The 18,129-nt window shown below is 40.2% G+C and overlaps 2 protein-coding genes across 3 annotated transcripts; one reads left to right on the forward strand and one right to left on the reverse strand.

The window, feature by feature from the left end:
- Positions 1 to 1,405: 1,405 nt before the first annotated feature.
- LOC134791356 (enoyl-CoA hydratase, mitochondrial) lies at positions 1,406 to 10,003 on the reverse strand. Its single transcript, XM_063762365.1, has 6 exons — positions 9,751 to 10,003; positions 7,895 to 8,071; positions 7,086 to 7,234; positions 3,580 to 3,784; positions 2,747 to 2,934; positions 1,406 to 1,610 (listed from the first exon to the last, which is right to left on the reverse strand). The coding sequence occupies exons 1-6, from the start codon at positions 9,857 to 9,859 to the stop codon at positions 1,545 to 1,547; spliced, it is 894 nt and encodes a 297-aa protein (XP_063618435.1). The 5' UTR covers positions 9,860 to 10,003; the 3' UTR covers positions 1,406 to 1,544.
- A 628-nt stretch (positions 10,004 to 10,631) lies between these two features.
- On the forward strand, positions 10,632 to 17,009 carry LOC134791847 (nucleoside-triphosphatase THEP1). 2 transcript variants are annotated; one of them, XM_063762978.1, is made up of 4 exons: positions 10,632 to 10,728; positions 10,851 to 11,120; positions 12,753 to 12,944; positions 16,828 to 17,009. In XM_063762978.1, the coding sequence occupies exons 2-4, from the start codon at positions 10,911 to 10,913 to the stop codon at positions 16,900 to 16,902; spliced, it is 477 nt and encodes a 158-aa protein (XP_063619048.1). In that variant the 5' UTR covers positions 10,632 to 10,728; positions 10,851 to 10,910; the 3' UTR covers positions 16,903 to 17,009. The 2 variants fall into 2 exon arrangements, with proteins under 2 accessions (XP_063619048.1, XP_063619046.1); XM_063762976.1 differs by having other exon boundaries at positions 10,652 to 10,791; positions 10,864 to 11,120.
- Positions 17,010 to 18,129: the final 1,120 nt, after the last annotated feature.

An 18,129-nucleotide genomic window follows, 5' to 3' on the forward strand; every position in this document is an offset into this window, starting at 1 on the left:
CAATGACCTTGGTGCGGTGCGATAGTGTGTTAGCTACTTTTAACAGTGCAAGTGTCAACTTGGGTGCATTCACTGCGTTCCTAAATAATACGAATTGCAGAACTAAACTTGTACAAAATTCGACTAGCTTAAAAAGTCACAAAAATTGCCTCATGATCGAAAGTCACGCACATGTCACACGAGAAGGCGAAAAGTCACGAAAAATGTGACTTTTGTGACCATCTGGCAACACTGAATTGAAAAGACTCCAAAGATTTGACGTTTAGCGCTAGTGTTGCAAGTATAGAGCCGTGTTGAAAATAAACCACCACGACTTTTTAATTTGGTCTTAAGATTTTAAGTGACAGTTGCCAGCTGATTTGTACCAGCGCTAAAAATAAAAATCTTTAACCCTTGGGACGCCTAGTGCCATATCCGTACCAGTCCTGTCAACTGCCGGAGGGTCTTCAATTTTTGTACCCGTCAACTGCCTAGTCCCAGATCTGTACAAAGTGTCTCAACTGCCTTGTGCCTTATCAGTCACCAAACTTATTGTATTATATTTTTACAATTTTGAGATCTAAACACTTACAAATAGAGTTTTATATCATTTGCACAATAGCACTTTTTTTTTATCGCGGCAGTTGACGGGTGCACGTACGCGAGCCTATCCGGCATTTGAGGGGGATGGGACGGATCCGGCACTAGGCATCTGACGGGTACAAGTACGTTTGTCGGTTCGGCGTTCCAGGGGTTAAATCATCTTAAAATAAGGGCTGTACTCACTTGCGGTGAACAACCGCGGCGGCAAATTGCGTGTTATGCTCCTAGTGAGTATTATATTCTTTGGTGTTATGGTTGCTATTTTAACGCCGTTTGGCGCCGCCGTCGGGTGACACTATAGAACCGCACCACAACCGCCAATAAGTATGTATGACAACCGCGGCAGCGCGCCGGGAGGGACCAAAATGTAGGCGCAAAGGCGAAGGGTTATCGTCTAATATAAAATTTGAATTTCGCACCTTTTTCTACTGACAAAGTTGTTTGACAGACTATGCTTTTGTTCTCATTCTTGCTCCCTACGTCCCCGGGTCGTATGCACTCTCGCTTCCTCAGGCCCAGATTTTTTAAAGCACACGCGCCGACTGTAATTATACTTGGTCAAGCAAATCTTGTCAGTAGAAAAAGGCGGCAAATTTAAAAAATGTAGGCGCCAAGGGTTATCATCCCATTGAAAATTTGAAATTCGCGCCTTTTATACTGACAAGATTTGCTTGACCAAGTATAATTCTTCAATCATCATTCAAGTATGATAAATCTAAGGATACATTCTCTATTATTTTCTTCAATTTTAATACTGTTTAAAAATATAGGCGTATTAAAACAGGTGAGAAAACATGGAAAAAACAGGGAAAAGATTAAAGTCTTAAAAATAAAGTAGTATATTTAGTAAACGGTAATAAAACAATATAGAATGGATTTTAAACAAGATAATTGCACTTTTTCTTACGACCTACATGATTGTCTGCTGGTTTCAGTACTTTCAGTATAAATAAAGTAAAAAATCAGTTGTTCTTGAAGTTGGGTGGCCTCTTCTCAACGAAAGCTGTCATACCCTCTTTGCGGTCCTCCTGAAATAGAAAAAAGCGAATGAGTTTATATGAATTCCAAAAGAGAGCAACCTTCGTTTATATGAAAAACACACTTACTGGCCATTAATAGACCTTAACAGATTGCAATAAGGCACACGAATGGTCTAATACAGATGGGATTCGTGCAAGGAAGCATATCCGCACGTGAAAACAGTCTTAGAAAACCTGATTCTTCATTGAAACCAGTTCTTCAACGATCTCGTTACGTTGGTAGCTTGTTGACAAGATGAATACATACTGTGAGGTTTGAGCATGATGAGAGTGTCTCCTCTAAAGTCTAGAACTTACTGTAGCTAAAGTACAGTATAAGATTTGTTTCTCAAAGACTAGCTCTTTCATGAGTACTCTCATGAGGCGATTGATTGTTCGCCTAGTGTGTTGTCTCCTCTAAAAACGGCCTTCTTGGTCATCTTGACGAGTGGGTCTCTTCTAGAAACATGTAGAACTCACCGTAGCGAAGGTACCGTAGAACACTTGCTTCTCTAACTCGAGTCCGCTCCTGAGGGTGGTCTCGTAGGCTTGGTTGACGGCCTTCTTGGCCATCTTGACGAGTGGGTCTCTTCTAGAAACATGTAGAACTCACCGTAGCGAAGGTGCCGTAGAACACTTGCTTCTTGAACTCGAGCCCGCTCCTGAGGGTGGTCTCGTAGGCCTGGTTGACGGCCTGCTTGGTCATCTCGACGAGTGGGTCTCTTCTAGAAACACGTAGAGCTCACCGTAGCGAAGGTGCCGTAGAGCACCTGTTTCTCGAACTCAAGCCCGCTCCTGAGGGTGGTCTCGTAGGCCTGGTTCACGGCCTTCTTGGTCATCTCGACGAGTGGGTCTCTTCTAGAAACATGTAGAACTCACCGTAGCGAAGGTGCCTTAGAACACCTGCTTCTCGAACTCGAGCCCGCTCCTGAGGGTGGTCTCGTAGGCCTGGTTGACGGCCTTCTTGGCCATCTCGACGAGAGGGTCTCTTCTAGAAACATGTAGAACTCACCGTAGCGAAGGTGCCGTAGAACACCTGCTTCTCGAACTCGAGCCCGCTCTTGAGGGTGGTCTCGTAGGCCTGGTTGACGGCCTTCTTGGCCATCTCGACGAGAGGGTCTCTTCTAGAAACATGTAGAACTCACCGTAGCGAAGGTGCCGTAGAACACCTGCTTCTCGAACTCGAGCCCGCTCCTGAGGGTGGTCTCGTAGGCCTGGTTCACGGCCTTCTTGGCCATCTTGACGACGAGGGGGGAGTGGGCGCCGATGCGTTCGGCGAGCTTGATGGTTTCCTCTAGAAGCTTCTCGACGGGGAACACGCGGCTCACCAGTCCTGAGAGATGCAGAAGACAAGCGGTATTTCAGTATAATTGTATATTTATGGGCACCTCAAAAAATATTAGGACATATTAGGATAATTTAAAGGGGACAAGTTCGTAAAAGGAGGGGTGTAACAAGGTGCACTTATTGTCAGTTTTTTTGCATTGATATAACGTCACAAGAAAGCGCACATTTAATATGTAACAAATACGAAATATAAACCAGTCACAGCGACAGCGCAACCTGACAACCATAACAAAAGAACAGTCATTGATGCCGAGCGCTCACCATTTCCTATTATTCAAAGCGTCGCGCATTCTGAACTATTGTGTCTCGAGCTCCGTCTATGCCCGTGATCTAGGGTTGTGAACTACTAGTACTAAGACGCTCGGAGCAGTTAACACTTCTCTATGCCCCAGATTATGGCGCGGGTAAGCTCTTTTTCCACAGCTAAACTACCATTCCATTCCACCAAGTTGCCGGTGAGCAAGATTTCCACGGCCTTGGACTTGCCGACGTAGCGCGGCAGGCGATTAATGGGATCCCTAGTTCAAGTTGTCATTGCCGAATGATACAAGAATCAAATCCCTTGACTTTACCTAGAATTACGCCTCAGATTATTGGCGAGGTTTATCTACAGTCTCCTATCCCAACATACCCATTTTCTCGGCCTCGTGGGCATCGATGAAGTTGCCAGTGAGCACGATCTCCATGGCCTTGGACTTGCCGACGTAGCGCGGCAGGCGCTGCGTGCCGCCCGCGCCGGGGATGGTGCCGATGTTGATCTCGGGCTGACCGAACTTGGCCTTCTCGCCGGCGTAGATGATGTCGCACAGCATGGCCAGCTCGCAGCCGCCGCCGAGCTGGAAGGGGAAATAGTTGGTTATTCATTTGTTTCTGCTAACTGCCAGATCTGGCTCGCGAGCCTGCCTATTTGGTTGGTTATGCCAACTGCCCGCGGGCCTGCCTATTCGGTCGGCGAAAAGTGCTAAATGCCGGCTCGCAAAAAGGAAGTGAGCTGTGGCCCTCAGGTGTCAAAAAGTTTTTAGACCTCCAAACAAAAAGTGATCGAAAAACGGTTTGAATATCACTATATCGTCTATATCCCTTCTGTGCTATCTAATGACAGACCTGAACTGGATATTCACTTGAATGTTAAATATTTGGTACTATTTTGTCAGCCCGAATAATCTTTCACTGCGATCCTTCTGTGAACTATAGTACAACCGGTGTTAGGGCCAGCTACCGCTACGATCAATTTGGACACTTTCCCAGGTAGAGGGTTTTTTGTAGCATTATCGGCTTATTAGAAAGTGTACAGTAAACATATCTAATGCCGTTGTAATAAAGTTGAATTTACTAACAGCAAAGCCGTTGACGGCAGCGATGATAGGTTTGCCACAGTTGGACACATCCTCCCAATCGCGCAGGAAGCCGGCCTTCCTGTTGTCTGAGAAGGTGTTGTTCTGCATCTATTGTAGCAAGTGCACAGCAAAATACACCTAATCCCGCTGTAGTAAGGTCTACTCACAGCAATGCCGTTGACGGCAGCTATGACAGGTTTGCCACAGTTGGACACCTCCTCCCACTCGCGCAGGAAGCCACCCTTCGTGTTGTTGGAGAACGTGTTGTTCTGTATCTATTGTAGCAAGTGCACAGCAAAATACACCTAATACCGCTGTAGTAAGGTCTACTCACAGCAAAGCCGTTGACGGCAGCGATGATAGGTTTCCCGCAGTTGGACACGTCCTCCCACTCGCGCAGGAAACCGGCCTTCGTGTTGTTCTGCATCTATTGTAGCAAGTGCACAGGGAAATACACCTAATACCGCTGTAGTAAGGTCTACTCACAGCAAAGACGTTGACTGCAGCGATGATTGGTTTCCCGCAGTTGGACAAGTCCTCCCACTCGCACAGGAAGCCGGCCTTCGTGTTGTTCTGCATCTATCGAACGACCGGTCTGGCCTAGTGGGTAGTGACCCTGCCTATGAAGCCGATGGTCCCGGGTTCGAATCCTGGTAAGGGCATTTATTTGTATGATGATACAGATATTTGTTCCTGAGTCATGGTTGTTTTCTATGTATTTAAGTATTTATATATTATATATATCGTTGTCTGAGTACCCACAACACAAGCCTTCTTGAGCTTACCGTGGGGCTTAGTCAATTTGTGTATAAATGTCCTATAATATTTATCTATTTTAGCAAGTGCACAGGAAAATACACCTAATACCGCTGTAGTTAGGTGTAAATACTTACAGCAAAGCCGTTGACGGCAGCAATGATAGGTTTGCCGCAGTTGGACACGTCCTCCCACTCGCGCAGGAAGCCGGCCTTCGTGTTGTTGGAGAACGTGTTGTTCTGCACCTATTGTAGCAAGTGCACAGCAAAATACACCTAATACCGCTGTAGTAAGGTCTACTCACAGCAAAGCCGTTGACGGCAGCTATGACAGGTTTGCCACAGTTGGACACGTCCTCCCACTCGCGCAGGAAGCCGGCCTTCGTGTTGTTCTGCATCTATTGTATCAAGTGCACAGCAAAATACACTTAATACCGCTGTAGTAAGGTTTACTCACAGCAAAGCCGTTGACTGCAGCGATGATTGGTTTGCCACAGTTGGACACGTCCTCCCACTCGCGCAGGAAGCCGGCCTTCGTGTTGTTCTGCATCTATTGTATCAAGTGCACAGCAAAATACACTTAATACCGCTGTAGTAAGGTCTACTCACAGCAAAGCCGTTGACTGCAGCGATGATTGGTTTGCCACAGTTGGACACGTCCTCCCACTCGCGCAGGAAGCCGGCCTTCGTGTTGTTCTGCATCTATTGTATCAAGTGCACAGCAAAATACACCTAATACCGCTGTAGTAAGGTGTAAATACTTACAGCAAAGCCGTTGACGGCAGCAATGATAGGTTTGCCGCAGTTGGACACGTCCTCCCACTCGCGCAGGAAGCCGGCCTTCGTGTTGTTGGAGAACGTGTTGTTCTGCATCTATTGTATCAAGTGCACAGCAAAATACACTTAATACCGCTGTAGTAAGGTCTACTCACAGCAAAGCCGTTGACTGCAGCGATGATTGGTTTGCCACAGTTGGACACGTCCTCCCACTCGCGCAGGAAGCCGGCCTTCGTGTTGTTCTGCATCTATTGTATCAAGTGCACAGCAAAATACACCTAATACCGCTGTAGTAAGGTCTACTCACAGCAAAGCCGTTGACGGCAGCTATGATAGGTTTGCCGCAGTTGGACACGTCCTCCCACTCGCGCAGGAAGCCGGCCTTCGTGTTGTTGGAGAACGTGTTGTTCTGCATCTATTGTAGCAAGTGCACAGCAAAATACACCTAATACCGCTGTAGTAGAGTCTAAATACTTACAGCAAAGCCGTTGACGGCAGCGATGACAGGTTTGCCACAGTTGGACACGTCCTTCCACTCGCGCAGAAAGCCACCCTTCGTGTTGTTGGAGAACGTGTTGTTCTGCATCTATTGTAGCAAGTGCACAGCAAAATACACCTAATACCGCTGTAGTAAGGTCTACTCACAGCAAAGCCGTTGACAGCAGCGATGATAGGTTTCCCACAGTTAGACACGTCCTCCCACTCGCGCAGGAAGCCGGCCTTCGTGTTCTGCATCTATTGTAGCAAGTGCACAGGAAAATACACCTAATACCGCTGTAGTAAGGTCTACTCACAGCAAAGCCGTTGACGGCAGCGATGATAGGTTTCCCGCAGTTGGACACGTCCTCCCACTCGCGCAGGAAGCCGGCCTTCGTGTTGTTCTGCATCTATTGTAGCAAGTGCACAGGAAAATACACCTAATACCGCTGTAGTAAGGTCTACTCACAGCAAAGCCGTTGACTGCAGCGATGATTGGTTTGCCACAGTTGGACACGTCCTCCCACTCGCGCAGGAAGCCGGCCGTCGTGTTGTTCTGCATCTATTGTATCAAGTGCACAGCAAAATACACCTAAAACCGCTGTAGTAAGGTGTAAATACTTAAGCAAAGCCGTTGACGGCAGCAATGATAGGTTTGCCGCAGTTGGACACGTCCTCGCACTCGCACAGGAAGCCGGCCTTCGTGTTGTTGGAGAACGTGTTGTTCTGCATCTATTGTAGCAAGTGCATAGCAAAATACACCTAATACCGCTGTAGTAAGGTCTACTCACAGCAAATCCGTTGACGGCAGCAATGATAGGCTTGCCGCAGTTGGACACGTCCTCCCACTCGCGCAGGAAGCCACCCTTCGTGTTGTCCGAGAAAGTGTTGTTTTGCATCTCCTTGATGTCGGCGCCGGCGGCGAAGGCCTTCTCGTTACCTGGAGACAGAGAAAAGAGTGTCTTGAAACGATATATCCTGGAGACAGAGAAAAGAAGTGTCTTGAAACGATATATAGTCAGGTGACGATCAAAACTCAGTATAGTTGAATTTTTTTCAGCTGACCGTTTAAGACTATGAGCTCTCATAGTCCTACCACAAATAAAAAAAGTCACAAAGTCTTTTGATGTGTATAATTACTACCACAAATTCAGAGATATAGACAACCATATGAGTAACAAAACAATTAAGTTGATTTTTGTTTCATTACTTGTATGTTTTGTTTGTAACCTGACGATTTGCTATCTTAAGCAACACCTCAATTAAACATTAGACTAGTGCTAAGTTAATAAATAGTAATTTTGTTCTATATAAAAATAAACAGTTTAAATTTTAATTCTTTTTATTAAAAAAATATTAGTGGTCAGTTAACTCCTAAGGCTCAGTCTTACAAATAAAATATCAAAAAATTGCCACTGAAGTTTGAACCTAGTGTAGGAAATATAGTTGATTTTGTTTTGTTTGAAAACTGAACAAAATAAAACAAATGCAACTCTGTTCCAGTTGAATATGATTTAAATTTCAATGAACTAAATAAGTACTATAGCTAGAACCATGAGCCTTAGGAGGATGAATATCCAGCCTAATTAGTACTAATTACCAGTGAGAACGATGGCTGCGATGGAATCATCAGCGTCGAAGGCGCGCACAGCCTGTCCGAGCTCCTGGAACAGCGGCTTGCACAACGCGTTCAGGGCCTTGGGCCGGTGTAGCTGGATGACACCTACATTCTTCTTGGCGCCCACCACTTCGGTCTTGATGTTTTCGTATGCTGGAGCTGTGAAGCAATAGGTGAGGTTGAAAGAGATTGAATGTTGTATTAAGTCATGGAACCTAAGTTGTATCTCTGGGCAATGCACCACTATAATAGCATGCTCCTTTGACCGATAAAAACGGCCACAGTCGCAGATGACTTACAGTTACAGTTTAATATGTATAAACTTTTATGCATTCCAATAAGGTATATGATGGCGCGTTATAGGCGTAGATATACTGTATACTAGGTAATTTTAACCTTTTGAACGCCAAACGGCGCATCCATTTGACGTGCCACTGACGCCACGGGGGTAAAATTTAGTTTTGTGAATAAATAATGCCAACCTAAAAGTGGGGTGTTTTACAGTAGACTTTCATCAAAAAACGATCGACGTCAAATGCCGTCTCTGGCGTCGTTGTCGCGATTTTGCGTTGACGTCAATTGCCGTCTGTAGCGTTCAAAAGGTTAGTCAAAATATTTGATACCTTCAGATACTTATATTATATCTCTTGAAAATTATCAAAAGTTTATAAAACAATTGGCTCACATTACGCGCCTACGTTTGGTTATATAAACCTCAAGGTAAACATCTATATAGCAAAATAATTTCGTGCTACAGGCAGATAAGATAAACATTAATACAATTCTTTATATGATCAAAGTCAAGGTCTTTAATTGTTGCCAAGCCAATTTGGACTCGACTCCTTTAAAATAAGCCTCAAAGTTTCTTAATTGACAAACAACTCATATTGAGAAACCATTTTTTAGTATATTGATTGTCTTCAATATATCTTTCTCCAGAACAAAACAAACAAGGAATGTGTTAGGTCCAAATTCCAATTCAGTTGAGTGCATTAATAAGTAATAACAATCTAAATTAACACAAGACTGATATACTGACCATGTTCCCAACCAGCGTAATGTTACCTCTAGTGCCATATTGAATATGCACAATAAGAGAGTGCACACATAATGGTTCCTCTAAACTGGTGACAACCATCTACTCTGTAAGTGATCAGCTCACTAAATTTAATTTAGTCCTACACACTCACACATCACATTCAAGTATTCAAACTTAAGTTTCCTACACTATCACATCACATTTAAACTTAAGTTTCTTAACCAATGCCATGAGCCTTACATTAGTTAGATTAGAATATGTATACAGCCATTTAGAAAAAAAATGGTGGCTTCAAAAACTGCCCAGGGTCCTCTATGACATTTGGTCGAGCACCAGTTTAGCCGGGCCATCATGAACCTGTTAAAGAATGTTACTGCTAGATATATATTTTTCTGAAGGAATAGACTCTAAAAGTTATTGCAAAGTTAACAATCAACTTATATGTTGAAGTGCTTGTAAATTTAAGAACAATATATTGGTATGAGAAGAGGAGCTGCTGCTGCAGTATAAAAGATGAAATGGGCCAATCATACTTTTACAAATTAGGGATTTAGTTCATTCAAAATACCACTGCATTCTAGCGGCCCAACAACCCTGGCCAAGGAGGCGAATTAATGTATGTACCTATAGGTAAAAGTAAAAGAAAGGCAGATAGCAAGTATTCAACCATGCGCCATATGCCGAGGTAAGACACCCATATGTAATGAAGTTCTCGAATCTCAAATAGTATATGAATAATTATTATAGTCAGTGCCTGCATGACGGGTGTTCCTAATTTAAACTAATATAAGTAGTTTACCTGCACTGTAAAACTTCACCAAACCGGTATTCGATGCTGCTACAAAGCGGCCTCCGTTGAGAACATTCTTGCCGAGCAAAACGCGTGTCACAGAACCAACGGAAGCCATTTTTATATAATACTGTACAAATCTAGTCTTGCCGGCTTCTATAAATGAAATGAACTGATAAACGAAGCAATAAGAAACTTCGTTGAACTTTGGTACAGTGATAAAATGATAAGAAACAAAAAATAAGGAATGTGTCAAAGTGAATGAGAAAGGAGCAAAGGACGAGAAAAAAGAGAAGGAAGTAGTATCAACCAAATAAGTTTAGGAGGTGCTTACGAGCTCAAAGGTGATAGTGAAATTGTAGTTTGTAAAATATAGTTGGATTATAGGTAGGGTTGCCAACTTTTTTTTGGTGGAATATAGTATTTTCCAGAATAAGGCATCAAAAATATAGTACTTTTCAAAAAAATATAGTCGTGTTTAGTATTTTATCTATAATATTTTATTATAGATAAAATACTAAACACGAGTGTAATATACGTTAAATCGGAAATATAGTATTTTAGCGTACTTACTATATATTTTTCCAAAAGTATTTAGTACAGAGAGCCAAAATATAGTACAATACTATATAATATAGTGCGGTTGGCAACCCTAATTATAGGACAGCACGCGTTCCTTTCTACGATCATAATAATATTACTACTTTTGATGATAAAACATTAAAAAAATATATTACAATTCATCGTAAATTTCTTACATATATTATCACAAACATAAACGATATAGAATAAGAGGGATTAATAAATAAGGTATGTATTTATTCATTCGTGAATATATAAGCACAAAAATTATCATTGATTATTGGCAGTTATCATGTTTTCAAAAGTCAAGTTATGAAACGAAATGTTGAATTCGGTACGTCGCCAATGTAAACAAAAGACAAAGCAGTGTTTTTACATTTATAAAATAAAATAGACTAGAACGCGGTAGAGCTGGTAGAACAAATATGCCAAATAAATTAAAATATTTCATTTTAACCGGCGACCCGGGTTAAGTACATCGATAACCTCAGTTTTCTCCACAAACATAGCCTATAATTTCTAATTAGATTCTTCTTACAGGAGTTGGAAAAACAACACTTACGAAAAAGCTATGTGAAGCAATTCAAATGTTGGGTACACAAGCTTCGGGCTTTTACACAGAAGAGATTAGAAAAGACGGTATTCGTTTGGGATTTGACGTAGTGACATTGGAAGGAGAACGGGGCCGGCTGGCGAGAGACCAGAGCTTATTGACAGAGCCAGTGAAGTACAATGTTGGGAAATATGGAGTGCTGGTGCCTGAGTTTGAAAGTATCGCCCTGTATAGTATGAGAAAGGTCAGTAGCATGTAAATGTATGTCTTAAATATAATACATTCCAAAGACTAAAGATCGGTTTTCCAAGGATAGTGGTGCCGTCATAAGCGGCCGTCTCCATACCAAATAATACGGCTAAATATGGATGTCGTAGTATTTGTATGGAGACGGCTGCTATATGACGGCATCACTCTCCTAGAAAACCAGAGCATGAGCGCCAGTTGCACCATGCCACTAATCCAGGGTTAACCAGTTAAACCTGGAGTTACCATGGCTACGAGTACAATTTGACACTGGGTTAACGGTATAGTGTAGGTTTTCAAAATACCTGTATTAACGAGACAATATATATTATATAAATACATAGAAAACAACCATGACTCAGGAACAAATATCTGTGTCATCACACAAATAAATGCCCTTACTGGGATTCGAACCCAGGACCATCGGCTTCACAGGCAGGGTCACTACCCACTAGGCCAGAATGGTCATCAGAACCAGCTCATACATCCATAATATTTATATTATGTTGTATAAAGGCTGAAGCTAAGTACTACTAAGTCTTACCCCGTCTGCATAGAAGATTGTATTTGTGGGGGGCAGGTTCCACTGCAGCCAACTGTATGCAGTCCTCCATGATTGTTACACATTTATTGAAAAACAAAGGCAAAACTAATCAGGGAACTAGTTCATACCGGTCATACAGTTAATCATATTTTAATTTTCATTTATTCACAAAACAATACAATGATGTGTTTAAAAACTCACATATTGCGCATTACAAATTAATTAAAGTAACAAGAAAAATTTATTTTTAGGGTTCCATACCCAAAGGATAAAAACGGGACCCTATTACTAAAACTCCACTGTCCGTCTGTCTGTCACCAGGCTGTATCTCATGAACCGTGATAGCTAAGCAGTTGAAATGTTCACAGATGATGTATTTCTGTTGCTACTATAACAAGAAATACTAAAAACAGAATATAATAAATATTTAAGTGGGGCTCCCATACAACAAACGCGATTTTATTGCCGTTTTTTGCGTAATGGTACGGACCCCTTCGTGCGCGATTCCGACTCGCACTTGGCCGGTTTTTTTAATTATCTTGTCAAAACAAAATAAATATCTTAAACAGGAGGATTCAAAACAAAAAAGAAACATGAACAGGTCAAATATCACAACAAAATACATTAAAAAAAATCTGGTTTTGTAAACAATTTAAAAATAATAATAGGGTAATTGCGTCAGTTCACCGTCCAGTACCTGTTTCCGTCCACTTGGCGTAGTTGCTACAAAGAATTGCGTATCATTTGAATATACTGGTATATATTCAAATTATACGCATTTCTTGAATATATATGCATATATTCAAATTATACGCAATTCTGTAGCAACTACGCTAAGTGGACGGAAACAAGCACTGGCAGGTAAACTGACGCAATGACCCTATTACCTAAATACATTTACAGGCACATCCAATGTACAATACGCAGATACCAGTTTTTATCTGCGTATTGTACATGGCATCTGCCCAAGTGCAGTATAAAAGGCAGGGTCGCCATGTAAGCGTATAAAGAGTATTGTGGATATTTGCCCTAATTGACTCTCCGTTGCGTTTTTACAAATAAAACTAATGTTAGCCAATTTTTCAGCTATCCCCGCCATTGCTTCTAGTAATAGACGAGATAGGTAAAATGGAGTTTTTCAGCGCGCCGTTCAAATCCAAGGTTAAGGAGGTATTCAGCCCAGGTTCCGACTGCTTTGTATTGGCCACTATACCAATTAGGAAGGTAGATCCGCTCATCGAGTCTATAAGGAGTAATAAGGACGGGAAAGTTTGGGTGGTAAGTTGTCGTAGACTACCTGTGACGTCCCACGGTCAAAGGTACCTTATGGCGGGTATGGAGTTATGCATACCCCAGTAATCTACAATAAATAAGCTATCGATAACACAAAAGATCAACCTTCTAGGTTGCGTAGTTACAGAGATATGATTTTTTGAAAATAATGTTGTGAAATGAGCAACTTTACGATAGAGAAGTTTTAAGTTTAGCCGCCTAAAAAACTATGTTCCTGAAGTAAGTTACATAGTTGACTACAAATAATAATGCCTTATATATCTGAGATTAAAAAAATATTGCGACTTGTTCTGTAATGCAAATAGAAACTTTTGATATCGACTGATTTATGTGTATACTAACCAATCTCTTGTAAATAAAGTTTTATTTCATTTTCACGATCGATTGCAATGAGCTCTCAAGATTTAAATTTTATCTATTAGAAAACGACACTGACAGACAGTTTAAGCAAAAAACAATACCGATTTAGAGGTGAAAATGTATTTTCTGACTTTTTCATATAAAATCACAAAATTGAATATTTTTACTTTTAATGTGACACACAATCAATTTTTCTGAGCACATATGAAAGAAATTCTGTCATTCAAATGAAATAAATCCTAAAACCCCAACTAAATACTATATTTAACCCCTTATGCCACTTTAAACTTACATAACAATAACAGTATTTGCTCCATACATTTACGAAAAGGTACCTTATGGAAATAAATCTAATAATACATCACTACAAAATATCAATCATATTATAGTTTATCTTTTATGAATAGAAAATATTAATTTACATTAAACTGCCCCCAATTTAATTAGTTCTTCGTCATAATAATCTTAAAAAAGACCAATAATTTGTATGTAATGAAAAGGTACCTTGTGGTCAAGTTACATGATGAGGCATGATGATGATGGAACAGTTAGGATAAACTAATAATATTTTGGGGTTAAGATGGTATAAATCGTCTATTTCTTATCAATAATATATTTCGGTTGCTATTGAAGATAAGCGGCATTGAGGTTCAATGACCTCAGATATTCCATAAGGTAATGCGTCGGGTATTGGCATTTTTCAGCAAACCAATGGCTGATTTACTGCATGCGACCAAACCAAATGAAGATTATTCTAGTTAAGAAAGACTTGACGAGAGTAACTTTGGTATAATAGCAGTCTACTTGGATTTGTGATGTCGGTCTATGTACGGTTATAATATTTGCGAGGCGCCCCAACCAGAACTGAAATTATCAAATTAGTTTTGCAGAATGCTAATACAGTTCTCTACCAAACTTCTTTTCCCGTATTGACTAGTTTTTTTGGGAATTTTCAATCTTTTTTCCATAAGGTACCTTTTCTACTAAACTCTGAGACGACATTACTAGGCTTATAACTAACTTATAACAAAAATAAAAACAGGTAAACAAACGTTACGCATTAAGGTTTCAGATCACACAATAAAAAAAATTGAGCATTTTTTCACCTCTTTACAAAACATTTAATATCTCCGAAACTAGAAACCCTCATAAGGTACCTTTTCCCGTGGAACGTCACACCTATAGTACCTATTTTTACTTAGTATAAGTAAAGTGTTTTTTTTTCTAATGTCTATTAGAAAAAGCAATGCTAGCGATCAGCTCACAGACGTAGATTTGACCGATTTAGGCGGCCAATATTATTTTAGGGTTTATATTAGTTCAAAATGGGATAAAACATTATAAAACGTGATTTTATATTAAAGGGGCTGTCCATAAATTACGTTATCGATTTTTGACGATTTTGGACCCCCCCCCCCTATAATCATCCAAAAATCATGCATCAAATGACCCCATTTCCTCCTACTTCATGCTACCGTCATCCGATGTCCAGACCCCCCCCCCCCTAATTTGAAATGACGTAATTTATGAATAGCCCCAAAGACAATTATATTTTATCAATTAAAAAAATATAAAAAAATGAATAAAATAAATTAAAACCAGGTAAATTTTGCTCTTGTATTTACTCTAAAATATATTTTCCAGTGAGAACTTTTCTCCCCGAAGCACTAGGTTTACCTACCTGTAAAAATAATATTTTTTTTTAATCAATTTAAACGAAAAGGAATTTTCTTTAAAGTCCGGAGGTTACGGCTAGTAGCGGCTAGTAACAACATAAAGAAGAATAAGCATTTTATTCAAATATATACAATACACTACAGGGACGCACCCTGAAGTACAACAAAAAGACGTTTGAAAAACCAAATCTATGAAAAAAAACAACATTTTGTGTAAGGTCATATTTAACTGGCTCAAAATATATGATAAACGTCAAAAATATAATATCAAATGATTTAAATATATAAATTCTTCCCTGAATAACTGGATTCCATCAATAAAACTTTATAAAAATGCCAGAAAAAAATTATATTCACTTTGGAAAACATGTAACTTTTAGGAGCGTCGAGAACAGAAACGTGCGCTCTGAGCGATAGTCAAAGTTCGACTGCCTCATGGTCTAATAAAACATGGTCTTCCATTCCCAGAGTGACACGGGCCTACGTCACAATAACATTGCCACTTTATTTCAACATAACATGTTACATGGGTACATTATACCTATGGTTAATAAGTTAAAATATTTCTTTATAATTTTATAATTTTCATTTATATGTATTTTAGCTTAAATTTTACAATAACACGTCATTTTTAATTACTCGTTAGCAATATCTTCCGATTCACGAAAGAAATTTCAGACTTTCGGGTAATTCTGTTTATACTACTGGCAACACAGGATAGGGGTCATCCATTAATTACGTCACACGAATTTCTAGGTTTTTGACCCCTCCCCCCCCCCTTGTCACATTTGGCAAACCCCTCCCCCCTAGTGTGACGTCACATTTTTTCTACGAAATCGCCAAATCGAATTAAGTAAGTACCTAAGTATTATTAATATTTTATCAAAATATTTTTGACGATATAAATATTAGTAATTTTATAACCCAAAAGTGCTTAGGAAAGAAAATTAAAAGAATAAAAACGATTATCGTTTTAAAAACTTGTTATTTAAATGTATATACAGCGAATAAAATAATAAAAAAAAATTTTCGGTTACTGATGAAGTTAAAGTGACGTCACAAAGTTTGTGTCTCCCCCCTCCCCCATGTCACAATATGTCACATTTTCTTGACCCCCTCCCTCCCCCTAAACGTGTGACGTAATTAATGGATGACCCCATAGCGCTGTGCACATTTGACAATTCGGATCTAGATAACTTCATGCCCTGACCGTCATCCTTGTCGAACGCGTGTTAATTGTTATTTCCTTCTCGCTCAGTGTCAGCAGTCGCAGTGTTTTCCAAACTTTTCACGTCGTAAGCTTGGTAATTAATGTGTAACTGTGAATTAGTTTTTTAAACGTTTGTCTTGTATAGATAAATAAAGTTTAATTTAATACATTAGATTTGTTTTATTTTACTATGTTTCTACATGAATAACTTAAAATTAATGCCGTTAAAATAATTTTCACCGTTGGTTAAAATTCTCCCACATTTCAAAGTTTGAGAACCTGTAAACAGCATGATGACGTAGGCGCGTGTCAGTTAGGTCATACGCGAATCTCGGAATGGAGTACCAGGCGGAGTATATTATTATACCATGGTGCGGCTCAGGTTTGACTATAAGGAGTGGGGAGTGTACCATAATATACCTGGGTCTATAGGCTACCCCCACGTGATATTTTTTTATCAATGTGTTGATTTTTGCATTATCGACTTTTGGCCGCCTAAATCCGTCAAATCTACGTCTGTGCAGCTATTTCTGGAGTTGACTGGAATACCCTGGAAAAGCAACCCTCCCTTTTATGTCAGTAAAGAAATAAAGGAAAATTGCAAGGTTTTTTTTTATTGCAGGTGACAAGGGAAAACCGGAACCACATTCATGATGAAATATTAAAGGAAATAAAATTATCACTAGAGATTTCATAGTTAAAAGTTAAGATACAGACGATACAGTGCTTTAAATGAGTATTAGGTAATTAACTGCGTACCTATTGTGTAACTGATAGTTTAATAAAATGTTTTTTGATTGTTAATTGATGTTTTTTTTTAATAAAGCTTAAAACAGCGGTAAAAGCGTGCTACTTTCAATCCGGAGGTCGCGGGTTCAAATCCCGGACTAATGAGTTTTTCGGAACATTTCGGTGAAGGAAAACATCGTAAGGAAACCGCACTAATCCCAATAAGGCCTAGTTAACCCTCTGGGTTGAAGGTCAGATGGCAGTCGCTTTCGTAAAAACTAGTGCCTACGCCAATTCTTGGGATTAGTTGCCAGGCTCCAATTTCACCACGGTGACAGGTACGACAATTGTAAAACATCACTGTTGCTGACGTCACAGGCATCCATGGGCTACGGTTACCGCTTACCATCGGGCGGGCCGTATTCCTGTTTGCCACCATCATTGTTTTATTAAAAAAAACTTTATTATATCGGAAAAAAACAGATATTTCTCTTGCTAAGTTTATGACAATTGTTACAAGAAACACTACAATTGTCACGAAATTCCGACATATAACTCATTACCTGTCAAGAATTACCTACAATTCTTCTAAATCTTGACAATTGTCAGAAACTACGCAAAAGAAATATCTGTTTTATTCCGATATAATAAAGTTTTTTTTAAATAATACAATGATGGTGGCAAACAGGAATACGGCCCGCCCGATGGTAAGTGGTAACCGTAGCCCATGGATGCCTGTGACGTCAGCAACAGTGATTTTACAATTGTCGCGCCTGTCACCGTGGTGAAATTGGGGCCAGGTGGACCCCAGGCTCCCATGAGCCGTGACAAAAAGCCGGGAGGGACTGTACCAAAATTAGGGAGGCACGTTTAGTTTAGGCACATAGTTTTTAAGCTATGCCCAATTAGGGGTGAAATCATGTGATCATATTTGGCCTATTTTTGACCCCCCCTCCCCTTGGTGATTTTTACACTCAACCCCCCTCCCCCATGATTTCTGGACGACCGCTAATGTACTATGTCGAGTCTTGGTTCTAGGTTTTAAAGTTCTTCACATGACCGGTCGGCCAAATGTAGTTAGGTAATCGTTGTTAGAAAGACAGACTGATATCACAGGTCTTTATAAAACGGCAAGAATTTGGAATATCAAATAATACACTGGAAATATTATTTTGAATAATTTTATTATAGTGAA

Source organism: Cydia splendana, chromosome 6 (genome assembly GCF_910591565.1).
Source record: "Cydia splendana chromosome 6, ilCydSple1.2, whole genome shotgun sequence".
Lineage (NCBI taxonomy): Eukaryota > Metazoa > Arthropoda > Insecta > Lepidoptera > Tortricidae > Cydia > Cydia splendana.

What these genes read in the sequence shown, in the direction of transcription:
- LOC134791356 (XM_063762365.1), bottom strand. Translation starts at nt 9,859, where the DNA reads ATGGCTTCCGTTGGTTCTGTGACACGCGTTTTGCTCGGCAAGAATGTT. An exon ending in GGTGAAGTTTTACAGTGCAG is followed by an intron (nt 8,072 to 9,750) that starts GTAAACTACTTA and finishes ATTGCTTCACAG; the next exon opens with CTCCAGCATACGAAAACATC. An exon ending in CCACGAGGCCGAGAAAATGG is followed by an intron (nt 2,935 to 3,579) that starts GTATGTTGGGAT and finishes TGCATCTCTCAG; the next exon opens with GACTGGTGAGCCGCGTGTTC.
- LOC134791847 (XM_063762976.1), top strand. Translation starts at nt 10,749, where the DNA reads ATGCCAAATAAATTAAAATATTTCATTTTAACCGGCGACCCGG. An exon ending in CATTTTAACCGGCGACCCGG is followed by an intron (nt 10,792 to 10,863) that starts GTTAAGTACATC and finishes TTCTTCTTACAG; the next exon opens with GAGTTGGAAAAACAACACTT. An exon ending in CCCTGTATAGTATGAGAAAG is followed by an intron (nt 11,121 to 12,752) that starts GTCAGTAGCATG and finishes CCAATTTTTCAG; the next exon opens with CTATCCCCGCCATTGCTTCT.